Source organism: Dunckerocampus dactyliophorus, chromosome 14 (assembly GCF_027744805.1).
Source record: "Dunckerocampus dactyliophorus isolate RoL2022-P2 chromosome 14, RoL_Ddac_1.1, whole genome shotgun sequence".
Lineage (NCBI taxonomy): Eukaryota > Metazoa > Chordata > Actinopteri > Syngnathiformes > Syngnathidae > Dunckerocampus > Dunckerocampus dactyliophorus.
The window spans coordinates 14,998,804-15,016,169 of NC_072832.1; the positions used below are offsets into that span (position 1 = coordinate 14,998,804).

The 17,366-nt window shown below is 41.3% G+C and overlaps 1 protein-coding gene across 25 annotated transcripts in view; it reads left to right on the plus strand.

Annotated features, from left to right (window-relative positions):
- The window catches only part of dst (dystonin), a 127,553-nt gene that overhangs the window by 43,706 nt on the left and 66,481 nt on the right, over positions 1–17,366 (plus strand). For all 25 annotated transcript variants that reach the window (XM_054799098.1, XM_054799085.1, XM_054799075.1 and 22 more), the window contains 27 exons: positions 1,587–1,753; positions 2,110–2,222; positions 4,163–4,269; positions 4,351–4,470; positions 5,068–5,163; positions 5,240–5,367; positions 8,090–8,183; positions 9,062–9,216; positions 9,291–9,729; positions 9,824–9,952; positions 10,957–11,034; positions 11,118–11,279; positions 11,357–11,461; positions 11,594–11,689; positions 11,760–11,885; positions 11,966–12,118; positions 12,412–12,566; positions 12,648–12,774; positions 12,843–13,026; positions 13,919–14,076; positions 14,146–14,324; positions 14,407–14,545; positions 14,613–14,806; positions 15,304–15,466; positions 15,539–15,622; positions 15,737–15,844; positions 16,240–16,338. In XM_054799098.1, coding sequence (XP_054655073.1) covers positions 1,587–1,753; positions 2,110–2,222; positions 4,163–4,269; positions 4,351–4,470; positions 5,068–5,163; positions 5,240–5,367; positions 8,090–8,183; positions 9,062–9,216; positions 9,291–9,729; positions 9,824–9,952; positions 10,957–11,034; positions 11,118–11,279; positions 11,357–11,461; positions 11,594–11,689; positions 11,760–11,885; positions 11,966–12,118; positions 12,412–12,566; positions 12,648–12,774; positions 12,843–13,026; positions 13,919–14,076; positions 14,146–14,324; positions 14,407–14,545; positions 14,613–14,806; positions 15,304–15,466; positions 15,539–15,622; positions 15,737–15,844; positions 16,240–16,338 — 3,858 coding nt within the window. The remainder of the gene's footprint in view (positions 1–1,586; positions 1,754–2,109; positions 2,223–4,162; positions 4,270–4,350; positions 4,471–5,067; positions 5,164–5,239; positions 5,368–8,089; positions 8,184–9,061; positions 9,217–9,290; positions 9,730–9,823; positions 9,953–10,956; positions 11,035–11,117; positions 11,280–11,356; positions 11,462–11,593; positions 11,690–11,759; positions 11,886–11,965; positions 12,119–12,411; positions 12,567–12,647; positions 12,775–12,842; positions 13,027–13,918; positions 14,077–14,145; positions 14,325–14,406; positions 14,546–14,612; positions 14,807–15,303; positions 15,467–15,538; positions 15,623–15,736; positions 15,845–16,239; positions 16,339–17,366) is intronic.

Consider the following 17,366-nt stretch of genomic DNA (forward strand, 5'->3'; position numbering starts at 1 on the left):
GGAACACAAGCCGGTCCGTGGGTCAAAAAAGGTTGGGGACCACTGGTGTATTGGAATTGTTGTCCAAAGTCTTGCCTTGATGCCGGAATTCAGACTGTTTAAAAGTACTGTACTTTTAAGAAGCACTATTGGGAACATGCCGTTTTCAGGGCTGCCTCCTTGTGGGAAAACCTTGGAGTGAGACTTCATGGCATGTATGGTAAATGTATGGTTGTCCCAGTAGGGCACACCATCACACCCAATACTCAATGCGACTTCATTGCTGGTTATTGCTTGCCCAATCAAAGAGCTGTCTTCCTTTTAAGCAAGCTAAAGTGCCTCTCCTTGCAGCCATACGCGCCCTGAATAGCAGGCGCCGCTGATCTGTCTGTCTGGCCTGTTACTGTACTGCTGCTGTTGTCGTTACTGTCATGTTGATAGTATGTTGCTGCTGTTGTGGTATGTGATGTGCTTTGTTGTCTCCATAATATACAGTCATTGAAGAGAAATTTCCCCCTGGGCACCTATAAATCTAATCTAATGTAATCCAATCTAAGTCTCACCATCTCCCCAGGGAGTACGGGCAGCACTTACACTAGAGTTTGATGTCAAGTAGCAGGCTGCATAAAATTATAGCCCGTGGGCTGCGAGTTTGAGACAACTAAAAATAAAGTTGTAGTTCAAATATCATAACTTGACACTGTTATAGAGCATCGCATAATGTTATTATGAACCATATTAGTGAACCGTATTAGTGAACCATCTCTGTTCGTATGGGAGCGAGTGAGTATTCGAAGAGTGCGCCTCTACGGGGCATATTAAGATGACTCTCAAGCCCATAACTGAACGTTTATTAAACTGAAATGTACTCACATTGAATTCTTTAAACAAATCGGGGTTGTCTGTCTTTCAGGTGTTTCAACAGGTTCCTAGTGTTTCCTCCTTTGGTACTGAAAACTTCACATGCACCGTTTGCATGACGCTTTTTTGTGAATTTATAATTGCACCGCATTCATCCGCATCCAATGCGAATTATCTCCACAGACAACGTCTACTACCTGGATCATCTGATTTTCTTCCGAGGGCATACTTACAGTTTTAAATTGCTGTGTTGGTTTAATTAATCTACTCTAAATTAATTCACTTTTACAACAGCTTGTTGTTTGTTGTACTTGAAAAGATCATGTGATGTGATCATTTTGAACATTTAGGACCACAATTGAAAATATCCTTCAGGCTTTTTGAGTCTCCTTTTAACACTGTTCTGTATATGTATGTGCTGTATTATTATAAGCTATTTTTGTGACACCCTTATTTTGTTACCACAACGTAACAATTAAGCTAATATTGCAGTCACATTTTGACAGCAACGACATGCTGGGTTGGCCTATTCTTTGATGAAAAACAAAATGATCAAACTTACAGCTACCACAGGTGTTGCTGACCAGGCTTTATTTTAAGATGTGTAGCAAGCCTGCTTTTTTACAAAGCTGTCCTCGGTGAAGTTGTGGGCACATGTCTACGAGGAAGAAGATTTTTGGACATGACATCATGAAAAGTTGAGCTTGCCTTTTCAAATCCAGTGTGTCTTTTTTCTTCTGTGACAGATCTCGGAGATTCATGTGACAGGAGAATCCGAGGACATGACGGCCAAGGAGAGGCTGCTGCTCTGGTCCAAGCAGCTAACAGAAGGCTATGTCGGCGTAAGATGCGACAACTTTACCACCTCTTGGAGGGATGGGAGGCTCTTCAATGCCATCATTCATAAATACAGGTACTGTGTCCGTACAATGGCAGCCCAATGAGCTTTGTAATGCAAGCACGGTTCTGTCACTTTTAATTCAGTCTCAACTAGTTTGCTGTCTAAGGAAACCTAGCATGCCGTCAGTTATGATAACCTCTGGCAGGCTTCATTATTCTGCTCAGTACAGCACAGGCATGGAAACAGGAGTTGAGAACATTCAGAAAGAGATTCTCACATTCTTTTTTTTTTCAACGATTGCTAATTTTCCCCATATCTGGTCAAAGGAATTAAAATTCACATTCCTAATTGATTATTTCATCAGTTTTCCTCACTTACGAATGCAATTTCATTCTTGCTGGCTTCCATTTCTTTCCTGTCTTTTCCAGACCTGACTTAGTTGACATGAGCCGGGTCTCCACGCAGACCAACCGCTCCAATTTAGAGAACGCATTTGGTGTGGCAGAGCAGCTTGGGGTGGCCAGACTGCTGGATCCTGAGGGTATAATCTGCACACACTTCAATATTTGGTTTCATTCTGTATGAGCACAACATAAGCTACAGTGGGAACTCGTTTTTTGTTATTACTTTGTTCGAAAAGGCCAGGCGAAAACGAAAAAAGTATGAAGTATTTTTTCCCAAGAATTAATGTAAAGCCAGTTAATCCGTTCTAGACACTCAAAAATATTAACATAAAACTCGGGTTTTCTCTGATCAGGGTTTCATGCTGCCACCGATTCCCATACCGATCATCAATGTGATCGGTCGATATCAATACCATGGATTAACTGTACATTTTTCAATTTATCTATGATGACTGCTATTGGCCAGGGGTGCCGTTAGACAATTCCAAGGGCACCTGGCAAATAGGCAAGTATTAAAAAAATAAACATTTGGACGGATTGTCTTTTTTTGTACTATGATTTTTAAACTGTCTGACATAAACTTGAATAATTCAAATACATGGGAAATAAACTGTTCAATAATTTATTTGTTAGTTCCAGATAACTAAATTAACAGAATAAAATAATACAAATAAATAGCCTTATTAAATAGAAATCTGTCCTGCTTAACTTAAAACAGAATAAATTCAGTGTCCAGGTTGCAGGGGTCTCCAACTTTCATCACTGTCAACTACTTTTGTTTTATTTATGACTGGCGACATTTAAATTGTACACTACTTCATTTACCAAGCATATCTCCACCCAAACCATTGTCTTTGTGGTCATTTGTCATTATGTGAAGGCATAAAGTCTGCATTCAACAGTTATAATAAAAAAGTAGGAGTTGAAGCAAATATTCTTTGACCCTTTGGTGAGCTAAAATCAGCTAGTGAGATAGGAGACCCCTGCCATGGTATCACCATCATAAGGCTGAACACGCTATGCATTTATATTCTTTAAACAACGACACACAAATAGTGTTTTGACATTATTATAATGACAACAAGAGAGACAGGTTTTTCACTGACACTTGAAAAAGTACATACTCCATGAACATGATATCCACGTGAGGCTTTCCCGTGGGACAAAAACAAGCTCCAAACTAACTGCATTGTTTGTTTGTTTTACAAACCAAATGTGAATGTGGTAAAAAGTCACAGTAGGAGTCCGAAGACCAGAAGCTAGGAAAATAACTCTAGATAGCTGCTGCCAATGTAAAGTACAGACAGTCGCAAAGGGCACAGCGTGTCAACAAAGATGCAAACGCAAGAAAAGTTGAACGGCAATAGGTTTGATAAGGGGGTGATCAAACACGCTGACATCCATTTGCGTAGCCTGTGTCAAGCTGTCAAACTGAAGCCATTGAGATTTTACAAACTAGTAAACCATTCTCTCTGCAACCTGTGTAAACAAACCTTTGCATTACAATCCTATTGTAACAGATGCTACGTTATTACTGTGCTACGACTTCTTTCTTGAATGAAATGGTGTTTCTCATCTTTTTTTTTAATCAAAGTTCTGGCATTTGCAATTTTATTTCCAGCCATCCTAAATAAAAAAACAAGCAGAGATTCTTTTAACACTCAAAAATATGCAGTGTGCTTGAACACCTCATCAGCACACGACACAGTGCTTGAAAAGAGGAAAAAAGGAGCTAGATACAGAGTCGTTCATCATTCTGTGTGCGTTCCATGAACAAATAAACCACCAACACACACATAATAAAGATAATGAAAGGATTCCCTGACCGGAATCTGTCTATAGTGTCACAACTGTTAAAGTAACACTAGCCATTTTTCACAGATGTTTGGTTTGGGCACTCAACTAATTTGTTAGGCGCACTGTTTGGCCATACGATAACCGAGACAGCGTATGCAACCGGAGATATATTTCTGGCAATAAATTTGGTCGAAAACAGAGGTTCCACTGTATATGACCTACTAGCTTGAAGCACTCCACCCGTTGTCACTGAGTTTTGGGTTTTCTCCTCTCTTACCAGACGTAGATGTTCAGTCTCCTGATGAAAAGTCAGTCATCACGTATGTCTCAACGCTGTATGACGCCTTCCCTAAAGTACCTGATGGTGGAGAAGGAATAAGCCCCAATGTAAGTTGATAGCATCATCTCCTATTGTGCCCTCCTTGTCCTGAGTGTGGTTCTTTTATAATGGTGATTTGCTCTACACAGGACATTGATATTAAATGGGTGGAGTACCAGAACATGATCAAATACCTCAGTCAGTGGATCAAACACAATGTTGCTGTAATGTCCGAAAGATCATTCCCCAACAACCCTGCTGAACTTAAGGTATCATACTACAATGTCATTAGTTTTTATATTAAAGGGATAGTTGGGATTTGTTGACATGACGTTGTATGACATCCCCATCAGCAGTGTAGTATATCAACAGTCACTTACCCCCCCCAATTGGTCCCGTGACGAGGAACGTAGTTAGGCTTAGTTGCTGGGGCCGTCGAAGTAAAGAGTTTGGCTTCTCAAAACAATGTGTTCAAACGATTAGTACATTTGCATCACAAAAATGCCTCCTCAAAAAAATCGGAAATCACAAATCACTCTGCGTTATATTGTTATATTTGATGCGAGCGTCTTCATCACATACACCAGAATGGAGCGGTGACAGTACTCAGGGATACATCGGGAGACAAATATAGAGAAGCCAAACTCTTTACTTAAATGGCCCCAGCAACTAAACGCAACTATGTTCTTTGTCAAAGATGTCGGACCAGAATCGGGCTCATGGGAGCAATTGGGGGGGGTAAGTCACTACTACACTGCTGATGGGGACGTCATAGAACTTCATGTCAAAAAATCCGAACTATCCCTTTTAAAAAATGCCGCATTTGAATTATTGTTTTGATACTTCATTGCTTCTTTGTCTCACAGGCACTTTACACACAATACCTGCAGTTCAAAGAACATGAGATCCCACTAAAAGAAAACGAGAAAACAAAAATCAAAGATCTCTATAAAATGCTTGAGGTATACAAATCTCAAAGAACAAGTCACACTTTTTTAAAGGTACATCAATCTTGTTGCAATTGTGCGTGTTTGACAGGTGTGGATCGAGTTCGGTCGTATTCAGTTACCGCCGGGTCATCACCCAAATGACGTGGAGAAGGAGTGGGGAAAATTAATTGTTGCCATGCTGGAAAGAGAGAAGAGCCTGAGGCCTGAGGTGGAAAGGTATGTGACTGTTTGAATACACTTGTCAGGAGAAATTATTATTCGATAATCTTTATAGTATCAGTCTAAAACACCCACAAATTAAATGTCTGATACAATTTCATTATGTTATAAAGTGCATGACTGCTGGAAGGCACATTATGTAAAGAATTAAATGTTTGCTTTTCGAAATGAACAATTTTGCATAACATCAACAAAAAGTATGATGCATGAGTCAGTATAATAAATCCTGGCAAGCAGTACGATCTTATGCCTGGGTTTACTTTCTCTATCTGTTCTAAACACTGCATGTCAATTTGTAATTTATATAAGTGGCCACAACATTGTGTGCAAACATACATTATGTTGATGCAACTCACTAGATGTCAGGTATATGTCATGTTATGGCTTTGAACGTTCAAAAATCCTCTATGCAGTTAACCTCACAGTTTTTTTATAGTTACTGGGTGTGTGATCTGCAAAAAACAAAACAACCGCCAGGGTCTTTAATGAGCTCCAGGTCAATAAACATTGGCATTAACAACTGTGGCTGTAGGCAACTTCCTGATGTAGTTTTTGTTTTGGAATGCATGCCTCAGCTGTTGGTGTTAAACTCATGTGTGTTAGCTTGCTATATGAGCTAATCTGTGGTATTAATGCTGGCTGCTCAATTTGCTTACTTCCTGTGTGGGGTGCTCCGGGAGTACAGGATTGGTAGCACGCTGCTACGTACCATTCGGTCCTCGTACAACCGGAGCAGGAGCCTGGTTCACATTGCCAGCAGTAAGTCAAGCCTGTTTCCGGTGAACGTTGGCTTCCGCCAAGGCTGCCCTTTGTCACCGATTCTATTCATAACTTTCATGAGCAGAATTTCTCGGCGCAGCCAAGGCGTCGAGGGAGTCCAGTTCAGTGGCCATAGGATCTCCTGTCTGCTATTTGCAGACAATGTGGTCCTGAGGGCTTCATCGGGCTGTGACCTTCAGCGTTTACTGGGACGGTTTGCAGCTGAGTGTGAAGCTTCTGGGATGAGGCTCAGCACCTCCAAATCCGAGGCCATGGTTCTCAGCCGGAAAAGGGTGGATTGCTCCCTCCGTGTTGGGAATGAGGCCCTGCTCCAGGTGGAGGAGTTCTCGGGGTCTTGTTCACGACTGAGGGAAGGATGGAGTGTGAGGTCGATGGGCGGATTGGCGCAGCATCTCCGGTAATGCGGTCGCTGTACCAGACCGTCGTGGTGAAGAGGGAGCTGAGCCGGAAGGCAAAGCTCTCAATTTACCGGTCGATCTATGTTCCCACCCTCACCTATGGTCATGAGCTTTGGGTTGTGACCGAAAGAACGAGATCGCGGATACAAGCAGCTGAAATAAGTTTCTTCCATAGGGTGACTCACCCTAAGAGATAGGGTGAGGAGCTCAGTCATCTGGGAGGAGGTCAGAGTAGAGCCGCTGCTCTTTCACATCGAGAGGAGCCAGTTGAATTGGCTCGGGCGTCTAGTCAGGATGCCTCCTGGACGCCTCCCTGGTGAGGTATTCCGGGCATGCCCAGCCAGGAGAAGGCCCCAGGGCAAACCTAGGACACGCTGGAGGGATTATGTCTCACAGCTGGCTTGGGAACGCCTCTGTGTCCTCCTGGTGGAGCTGGAGGAGGTGGCCGGGGACTGGGAAGTCTGGGCTTCCCTACTGAGACTGCTGCCCCCGCAACCCAGACCCGGATTAGCGAAGGAAAATGGATGGATGGGATGGATGTTTGCACCATAAAAACTAATCTAATAGATACTAATTGTAGGCATAATAAAATGTGATGTTTGAATTTGTGTCTTTGGTCGTAGAGAGTATTTTGTAATATAACTACAGTATTTTCTATCCATACAGAAGAGGCATACTTTTAATGTATTGAAATTATAAGGCATCTTGGAGTAAACTTTGAGTATCATTTGAGTATCTCATTGCCAAGTCCTGGTTTTTGGTCATCAAAATATGGCCACCCTCATTTATGGTATATACAATATTAACGTATTTCCTAATTTCACATGTTGTTTTTGTGAAAGCGTGCATCAGTTAAAATGTTTTCCCACACTTTTGACTGCAGGCTCCAGCAGGTTTTAGATTTCAGTCTGTTCTTTCCACCAGTGTTTGTTTGCTGAGTGGACGTTATTTCTATGGAAACATATTTTTGGACATCCATTGACAATAGTTTGGACCCAAGTTGACAAGCTGACATATCCACCCATGCTTGTTTGTGTTTTAAACACTCCATGTTAACAGCATTAAAAGAGGGTGTATTTAAAAAGCTGTCAGAATCAGCAATTACAAGCCTTTGGTTGCTTTTATAAAGGGGCACTGTCTCAACATGCTATTTTGCTTTGCCCTGAGGACAGAATATTATTTCAGGGTGGGTTTGCTCTCACACCCTCCTCACCTGATCCTGACACTATAAATGAGAGCAAATTGTAATCCCTTCTACTGTCATGGTTAGAAGCTTGAATCCAGTAAAGTACAGTTGACAAAGAAATGGCCTTCCTGAGCAGGGTCTCATCTGCTAGCAACAGTAGTTTCACCAGCTACGGATCTAGTGACACTGGCTACATTAGACCGGACCCTTTTTTAATGAACAGCTCTTTTGTTCTAAATAACAACATCACCTATGGATCCAGGTGGGTTACTAGCTCAGTGTTGCGGGTGTACTTGCCTTTTGTTTTCCTGTACAATACCACAGATGAAATCAACACTACTGCCCTGTTTTGCAGGCTTGATATGCTGCAGCAGATTGCAAACAGAGTCCAACGAGACTGTGTTCATGGTGAAGACAAGCTGGCTTTGGCTAGAAGTTCCCTGCAATCTGTAAGTTCTTTGTATAACTTATTGATATTTTCAATTTAATTTAAATGATTTAGAACAATTATTAGTACTTGTCAATCATAACATGTCACTTTAAAATTGTGAGCTGGGAGCAAAATAAATATATCAATACACTAGTATAAAGTAAATAAATGAATAGATATCACAAGAAAAATAAACAAAACCAACAATAGAAAAAAAACATGTCAGCATTGACATAGAAAAATAAAAGCAACAAGTGGCCACATAGATACACTTTCATAGATAAATTCCATAAAAAGTATCATTCTGGATCATCTGGATTAAAGTCGAGTATAAGTGAGGAAATGAGAAAAGATATTCGGTGTTCCCTCTCATTTGACAGTGTTGGGGGTGGGTGGGCAAGGGGCCACAAACACGCGCACATGCAGACAAGCTGACTGTAGTGGGGTCGCACCTCTACAGTTAACATTTCACAAACTTTCAGAATCGAAAGCACTAGAAAGACTCCAAATGTGGAGACAGAAATGACATGCTGTCATGTAAAACAGATAAGGCTATTTGAGGAATTTAAAAAGGAATGTATAGACCTGTTCTATATGAAAGGTGTCCTTATATTATTGCTGTACTTCTGTGCTGCGCTATAGTATATAAAAAATTAAATTAACTTGACCTCCTTGGGGGATTAGGGGCGATGCTGTTTTGGGAGCAGGGCGCTCTCTTAATAATAAAACTGCATACATTGTCGAAAGGGTTTTCAGAGTGTGTCCTCAGAGAATATAATACGATTGGGGCTTCCCTACTCCTTTTTAGCTTTTATAGTTTTTTTGAAGCTGCTGGGCCCCACGTCAAATTTTGAAAACACACGCCTGCATTAAAGACTTTTTCTCTGCTTTCCTCAGGATGTTAAGCGTCTCGAGTCCGGCATTCAGTTTCTACATGAAGCAGAGATTGCTAGCTACCTATTGGAGTGTGAGAATGTCCTCAGACAACAAGTGGTGGACATCCAAGTTCTCCTCGATGGCAAATTTCCTTTCACAGATCAACTAGTTCAACGGTAAAATTGTATGATTGTAAAAAAACACCCTAAAGAAATGCTGTACAAATAGTGATCACATTGTTACATCCCAGGGTATCAAGCCTACGGGATGATCTTCTATCCATAAGATCGCAGTGTGCTTCCGTGTACAGCAAAGGCCGCACCCTAACAACAGAGCAGACCAAAATGATGATCTCAGGCATCACGCAGAGCCTGAATTCTGACTTCTCCCAGAACATCAGCCTGACACCAAACCTTTCTCCTGCACTCATCCAGGGAGGGTTAGATACCTCAAGGTTGACATTCACCTCTAGCCTTACACCGGGCCTGAGCCCATCCTTGCAGGCTGCTTCAGCGCAGACCTACAGTGGAAGTGCTGGTAGCATGGAGCCAGGCAGCCTCAGACATATGACACACATGCAGATTCCCAAACCCTTAATGAAGTCATCACTGGCTGACCCTAGCTTGACAGAAGAAGAGGTGAACATCAAATATGTTCAGGACTTGTTGAACTGGGTGGCAGAGATGCAGGTAAGTCATCAAAGGCCTTGCAAGAGTTTGTCATGTAGTTTTAGTTAAGGATAACTGACTTTGCTTGTGTGTATTCTTTCTTTTCTTTTTTTAGTTACAGTTGGATCGCTCAGAGTGGGGATCTGACTTGCCAAGCGTGGAGACACATTTAGATAACCACAAAACAGTACACAGAGCTATTGACGAATTTCAGATGAGTCTTAAGGAGGCCAGACTTAGCGAGGTAAGTTTATGCATGATGGACGGACTACAGTGGAACTTCCAAAACTGACCACAATTCCTTTCGTGATGCTGGTTGACTTTCAAGTTGTAGTAATTTTAAAAGAAGAATTAAAATAACTAGGGCTGTCTTTGAAGGATTTTGAAGGATTTTCATGGTCATATCTGATTTGTTGGAGTTTGTCCATAGGCGACTAATATCTGAATGTGTTTTTGGCGATCCCAACAAATAAACAGATGTCATTTGCAACTTTTTCCAACAATCACATTTTTCCAAATATATATCAGTTAATGAATCATGCTGTTTTGTGGTTGAATATGGCCTATTAGTCAAAAATATGCATATTTAGCCAAATTTTACAGATTTTTGCCTAAATTAAACATATTCTAGCATAAAAATGGCTAAATGAACTAACAACTGCATTCAAAGACGCTGCAACGATATGATGATAATATTCTTCACTGGTCAGTAGGTGTTAGTAATGATACTGTAATTTTTGATGAGACCCTCAAACACCAGACTTGTTGGCTGGAACTACAGGCTTTTATTGCAGGTGTGAATTATCTCCCAACAGGCTCAATTATCCCTAACACGAGCTACTGTTGCGACCGTAATCCATGGCAAACTAGAAGTAAACTCTGAACCCTCAATGTCACTTCCTGACTTCTCGTACACAGTAACACACATAAGTGTGAGTCTTATTTATGTCTTAAATGGCATTTTTTTCTATTATTATACCTACTATATTGGGTAATACGAGAGTAAAGGTGACTATGGAGTGATATTTCATGTCTGGAGGGCTCTTATCATGTTAAAAACTGCGTTTAGAAGGTCATAAACAGGTTTTCTATGCTCCAACTATGAAAGTATTCCATTTATAAATAAGGAATCCTACATTGCGGATTTTCACTTATCACGGTCGGGTTAGGAACCAGTTAACCGCGATAAACAAGGGATTACTGTGTATCTGCTGCCAATCATCAATCAATTATCTTTATTTTCTGCAGATTCAGATGACTCTACCCTTGAAACTCTCCTATTCTGAAAAACTGAGCAGTCTAGAGAAGCAGTATGAGAAACTACTGGTGAGTGACATCTTCAGAACCGTCTCAGTCTGAAATTTTCCTCCCATAAAAGCTTCACATTTCTGAACTTGTGTGCTCGTCAGAGCTGTTCAAGAGATCGTCAAAGCCACTTGGAGAGTCTGCAGGACTTCGTGTCACAGGCGACCCGTGAACTCATCTGGCTTAATGAGAAGGAGGAGGAGGAGGTTGCATTTGACTGGAGCGATCGCAACAGCAATGTATCTAAGAAAAGAGATTACCATGCAGTGAGACTCATTTTATAATGCTTCCCATTTAATAAATTGTGTAGAAATGGTAGAAATAGTTGAATGTGTCTAAACAGGATCTGATGAAGGAGCTGGATGAAAAGGAGGACGTGATCAAGTCTGTGCAGGACTTAGCACAGCGTCTCCTTTTAAGAAACCACCCAGCCAGGTTAACTATAGAAGTAAGTCAACATATTTTGTCTAGTTTCTCTTTGTGCAGTATGATTTTTATTAGCAGTCCAGTCTCCACCCTACTATGAGTCCTTTTATAGTTGTTTATTGTGTGGCTCATTTCTGTATTGGATTGCCTGCAGGCGTACAGAGCTGCCATGCAAACACAATGGAGCTGGATCCTGCAGCTGTGCTCGTGTGTGGAGCAGCATCTCAAGGAGAATGCTGTTTATTTTGAGGTGTGTTCTGCTTTAATGCCTGCTTCCTTTGTGCACCACTCATGGGTCTTTCCCTATTCCCTTTGTGCAGTTTTTCAGTGATGCCAAAGAATCCATGGACTTCCTTAAGAGCTTACAAGATTCCATTCAGAGAAAGTACAGCTGCGACCGAACCAGCAGCCTACACCGATTGGAGGATCTCATTCAGGAATCCATGGTGAACTTACACAAGCATGATACGTAGAAGTAGGTTTAATTACACCTCAAGGTAATAATATTACATTGATGTTTCTTCAGGAGGAGAAAGAACAACTTCTTCAGTACCGCAACACTGTAGCAGGACTGATGGGGAGGGCCAAGAACATTGTGCAGCTCAAACCCAGGAACCCTGACTGGCCTTTAAGATCCTCCATCCCTGTGAAAGCCATCTGTGATTATAGACAAATAGAGGTAATGCCAAAGTACGACTATATAGTTACAAGTTTTGGGACACCTGTCCATGGAGATGTCAGCTTTCACTCTTCAGGGAAGACTGAATTTCTGTCGATTCATCTGTTTGTGAGGTCACCAAAAGGGCCTTCCCATAACATTTCCATCATAGAATTGTCTAAAATGTCTTGACAAGATGAAGGATTACGATTTGCTTCAGTTAATTAAGTCGATGAAGCAGAATGCCCCATGACTTTTATCCACAAACAATGACCATAACCAGGTTTATGGTCTTATGGTTTTATGTCTTTCAGATCACCATTTATAAAGACGATGAGTGTGTGCTGGCCAACAACACTCACCGGGCCAAGTGGAAAGTCATCAACCCGGCAGGCAATGAGGCCATGGTGCCCTCTGTCTGTTTCACTGTACCTCCCCCTAACAAAGAGGCTATCGATATGGCTTTAAAGTGAGATTTTCTTCTTTTGTCTACTATTTTGTCAAGGAACGCACACACTCAGTGATCCGTACCTTATTGTTTTTCTTGCAGAACGGAGCAGTTATATCAGAATGTGCTGGCGCTTTGGCATCACTCTCACATCAACATGAAGAGTGTGGTGTCTTGGCATTGTCTCATGGATGATATACGAGTCATTCGCCACTGGAATGTAGCTTCTGTATGTTCTCTTGCAGTACAAGTTGATTATCACCTCAATCACACACCAAATATAATTATTTTTCTCAGTTTAAGACCATGCTGCCGGGTGAGCATCAGCAGGTCTTGAGCAACCTGCAGTCTCATTTTGACGAGTTCCTGGAAGACTGCGAGGAGTCTGAGGTGTTCACCGTGGCAGACTGCGCTCAGCTGGAGAGGGATGTTGCAGCCTGCAAGGAATACTACCAAGAACTTCTGAGATCTGCAGAAAGAGGCAAGGCTCAGTTGCACTTGCACTTGTCTGTCTCTATAAGGAGCAACAGATGTGCACTGGATACAGTGCTGCAAGGGAAACACAGAGCACAATGTTAGAATATCTCATAGAACTATGGAGATGCTGTTATTGCTCTAATTTTGGCAGAGGATTTATTTACCTGAACCGCAAAAACATACAGTGACTCTCTTTTTTTATTGTACACAGCAGCAACAGAACTAATGTTGTAGCAGTAAAGAGCATGCTACTCACAGCGTTAATTGTGCTGAGGAGTACAGTATAAACAATAGTACGGCAAGTGTAACACGCATGTTTCACACCAACAGCCGAGTAGAGTAATTCAAGTAACACTTTAAACTGCACATAGAGGTAGACAAAGCTACAGATTGCCCTCCAATAAAGATACTTTAAATAAAGATAATAAATATAATAAAATCGACATTAGGGGGTTGCCTACAGCCAATGTAGGCCAATTGTTAATGCCAATGCTTTTTGACCCGGGGCTAATTCGAGACCCTGGCAGTTTTTTTTGTTGTTGTTTTTAAGATGCATAAACTCTGTGGATGTTGGAGACTCTGCGGTAAACTGAAAGAAAACGTTCCAAAATGCACATTTTAGCAGAAGACTCACAAATAGGGCCAAAAAAACTCAAAATCAGTGGCCATTATTATCTTAATAGTCATGACCTCAGTGTCACTGCAACTAATCTACTGTCTAATCTGTCTGTCTATCTAGCTGTCAAACTACGACAATGCAATGCCCCCTCGAGGCAAATGTTAGACTGAATATTTTAATCACATACCGTATTTGAGGGAGATGTTGCATACCATGAAGTGAGTTCAAAACTGTCTCTATTTCAAATGAGTAATATATTTGTGTATGTTTTAAATAGAGGAACATGAGGAGTCCTTGTTCAATAGTTACATCTCAGAAATACGTAACTTCCGGATGCATGTGGAGGCCCACGAAGAACACCTGATCAGGCAAATCCGCACACCGCTGGAAAGAGATGACGTGTACCAGAGTCTCCAGCGCATCACTGAACAAGAGGTTGGAATATTTCACATAATGAAGGACTTTATGGCTTGTGCTGATGTATTTTCATTGACCGCTTTGCAGAAGAAGATGGCCGAACTGAATACATTTAAAGACGACTTGGATAACATTAAGGAGAAGTGCGAGGTGTTCCTCAGACAAGCCGCTGGCTTCCCATCAGCGTCGACTCTCTCCTCTGAGCTTAGCGTCGTGGTTCAGAGCATGAGCCAAGTCTACTCTATGTCTTCTATTTACATGGACAAGTAAGTTTGAATTCAGGGTCCAGAAAGAAATAATAGACATGCATTCTTATATCATCACATGCAATTTGAATTCTTTTTTTAGATTGAAAACACTAAGTTTGGTGGTGAAGCACAGCCAGAATGCAGAGGCACTAGTGAAGGACTACGAATCCAAACTCTACGAAGAAGATGCTATGAACTCTGACCTCCAGTCAATTGAAAAAGTCATTACAACTCTCAAGGTATTGCACATTTGAACTTGTCTAACTCTTTTTTGTCTGTCACGGCTAAATATCCCTCTGGTTGTAGCAATGGCGAACAGAGATTGATGAAAAACAGGAAGTGTTCCACGACATGGAAGACGAACTGCAAAAAGCGCGGTTCATCAGCGATCGCATGTTTAAGACCCACAATGAGCGCGACTTTGACCTGGACTGGCACAAGGAGAAGGCCGATCAACTTAATGAGAGATGGCATAACATTCACTCCCAGATTGACAACAGGTAAGAGTAGCTTTGAACAGTACAAATTAGGGATTCATTATTGATTAGTTTTGGAGAAATTGAGGCAAAATGGAGTGCAGAACTTGGCTGCAACTAGCAGAGGTGCTGTTGAGTCTATAAAGAAGAAGAACATGATGTCAGCTGTGAGAAGTTGGGCTACATCCATGCTATGGCAAAGCTCTGCCACCAACGTGAATTATTCTGCTCAGCACAACACTGTCATGGAAACAGGAGTTCAGAACATTCAGAGAGAGATTCTCCCATCCTATTAAGCATATAGTTAACAAAAAAAAAAAATTCTTCTGCCGTTCATGGCAGAGAGCATGGGTTTGATTCCCAGACGGGGTGGTATCAGGAAGGGCATCCACTAAGCCAAAAGCATTAATGTGATTGACCCCTGAGAGGAAAAAGCTGCGGACATTTAGTCAAATGCTCACCCCGGTACAATATGACGATTTTTTTTTTTTAATTTTTTTTTTACATGTATTGCTTTTCAGGCTCAGGGACCTGGACGGTATCAGCCGATCTCTGAAGCATTACAAAGATTCCTACAGCAGTCTTGACGAATGGGTTCGAGAAGTTGAAGCAAAGCAGCTGAAGGCTCAAGAAAACAAACCAGAAGATAGCAAGGCTCTCGCCGAAGTGTTGAACAAACAGAAGGTAGGGCAATAATGAATTTATCATTAATAATAAACAGCACAGGTTGCAATTTATAAATGTTCCTTTTTTCAGATTTTTGTTGCTGAAATTGAACAAAAGCAGAGCGATATTGATGACTGTCAGAAGTACTCAGAACAATGTTCATCTTCCGTAAAGGTAATTAATAACATTTTAAGCCATGATTCAACCTTTTTCCCAAATGTACATTGTCTTATCTAAGGGAAACACAAAAGAGAATCTTGTGACCTCACACATAAACCTTTTTTTTAGGATTATGAGCTCCAGTTGATGACCTTCAGAGCAATGGTTGACTCTCAACACAAATCGCCTCTCAAGAAACGCAGGATGCAGACCTCCTCTGATACCATCCAGCAGGAGGTAAACTCTTAATAATCAGCTTTGAACAGTTTTCAAAGTATGACACAATGTGCCTCCCCTCAGTTAATAAGTGGTGGGGGGTCTCCCTTACCCCGCGAAAAACTGATTTTCTGGAGTGAGTGGAGTTTTTATATGCAGCCCAGACTCTGCTCACTCTATCACTGTACAAACTAAAAATCAATTCATTTTGCCTTTGACGTGACTGATGTTTGCTTAGCCTATTTATAAAAATATGGTTTTCTTTATATGTTTGATTTTATTTTTTTAATAATATATTTAAAAGCTGCTGTGCCTTCCCTGAAGTCTTGTGGCACTCCCCAAGGGAGGACTGCCCTGGCGTGGGAGAGCATAACATTATATACGTAATCTCAGTGACATCTAATGTTTTCCCACAGTTTATGGATCTTCGCACCCGCTATACGGCCCTTGTGACTCTCATGACCCAATATGTGAAGTTTGCAAGTGAAACCTTGAAGAGAACTGAAGATGAAGAGGTGAGATTGTCTCATTTGCAGGAGTACAGACATTTGCAGGCTGATGTTGCTCTTTTCATGTTTGCATGTTTTCTCTCTTTCTCTTTTGAATCAACCTATTTTAGCAGGTCATGCTAAAAAGGTTGGTGTCTGTCCAACACATTCTCCTCTAGGTTTTCTACTATGCTTACATGTTACTCTGTATAAAACATGGTAACATGGTAATGCGATGCATGTATTGCTGGTGGTTGTAATTTTGCGTTAAGAGTTTGTGTTTTAGCTTTCTTTTCAGGACTTGTTGAACTTTCTCCATGTAAGGAATTCTCATACCTTGGTGACAGTTCAAAGTAATAGATTGTAGTGAAATAGAATCAACTGGTGAAGGAAGATGTTATGTTGTGAAATTGCTGGAGAGCTTCCTTACGCTTGCTTCAACACTGGTAAAAGGGGAAAAAATCTGTGTTATTCTGCATCAAATTTAACATGATGGATGACTTACTGTTTTGCATTTTAGAACAAAATGGCATTTGAGAGAGCAGAGAATGCAAAAAGGACAGAAAGTATGGAGCTCCAAAAAGCTGCGTATGACGTAAAACTTAACCGACTTCAGCTGCTGCTTTGTGAACAAGAGGCCTTGGTGGTTGAAAGACAAACGCAGTTGCAAAGGTTGGAAGGAGAAGTGAAAACACAACAGCGCACAATAGACAATCTTGTGTTTCAGAAATCCCAGTTTGAGCATGACATTGGTCAGTATCGTGCAAAATTGGACATAGCGATGGCAGACAAAGCTGCAAATGAGCAGGAGCTAAGTCACGCTAAACTGTTAATTGAGCAGGCAGAAGCCAAGTGGTCCATGGCCCAGAGGAAACTGGAGGACCTTGTCAATGAAAATCAAGTTCTCATGAAGCAGAGCCCCAAGATTCAGAGGAAAATGATACTTGAGGAAGAGTTTCACAATGAAGTCCAAGCTGAGTTGCTTTCACCATTTGAAAGCTATTACAATGAATCCCAATCAAACGTAGTCAGAGAATATGAACGCTTAAAAGAGG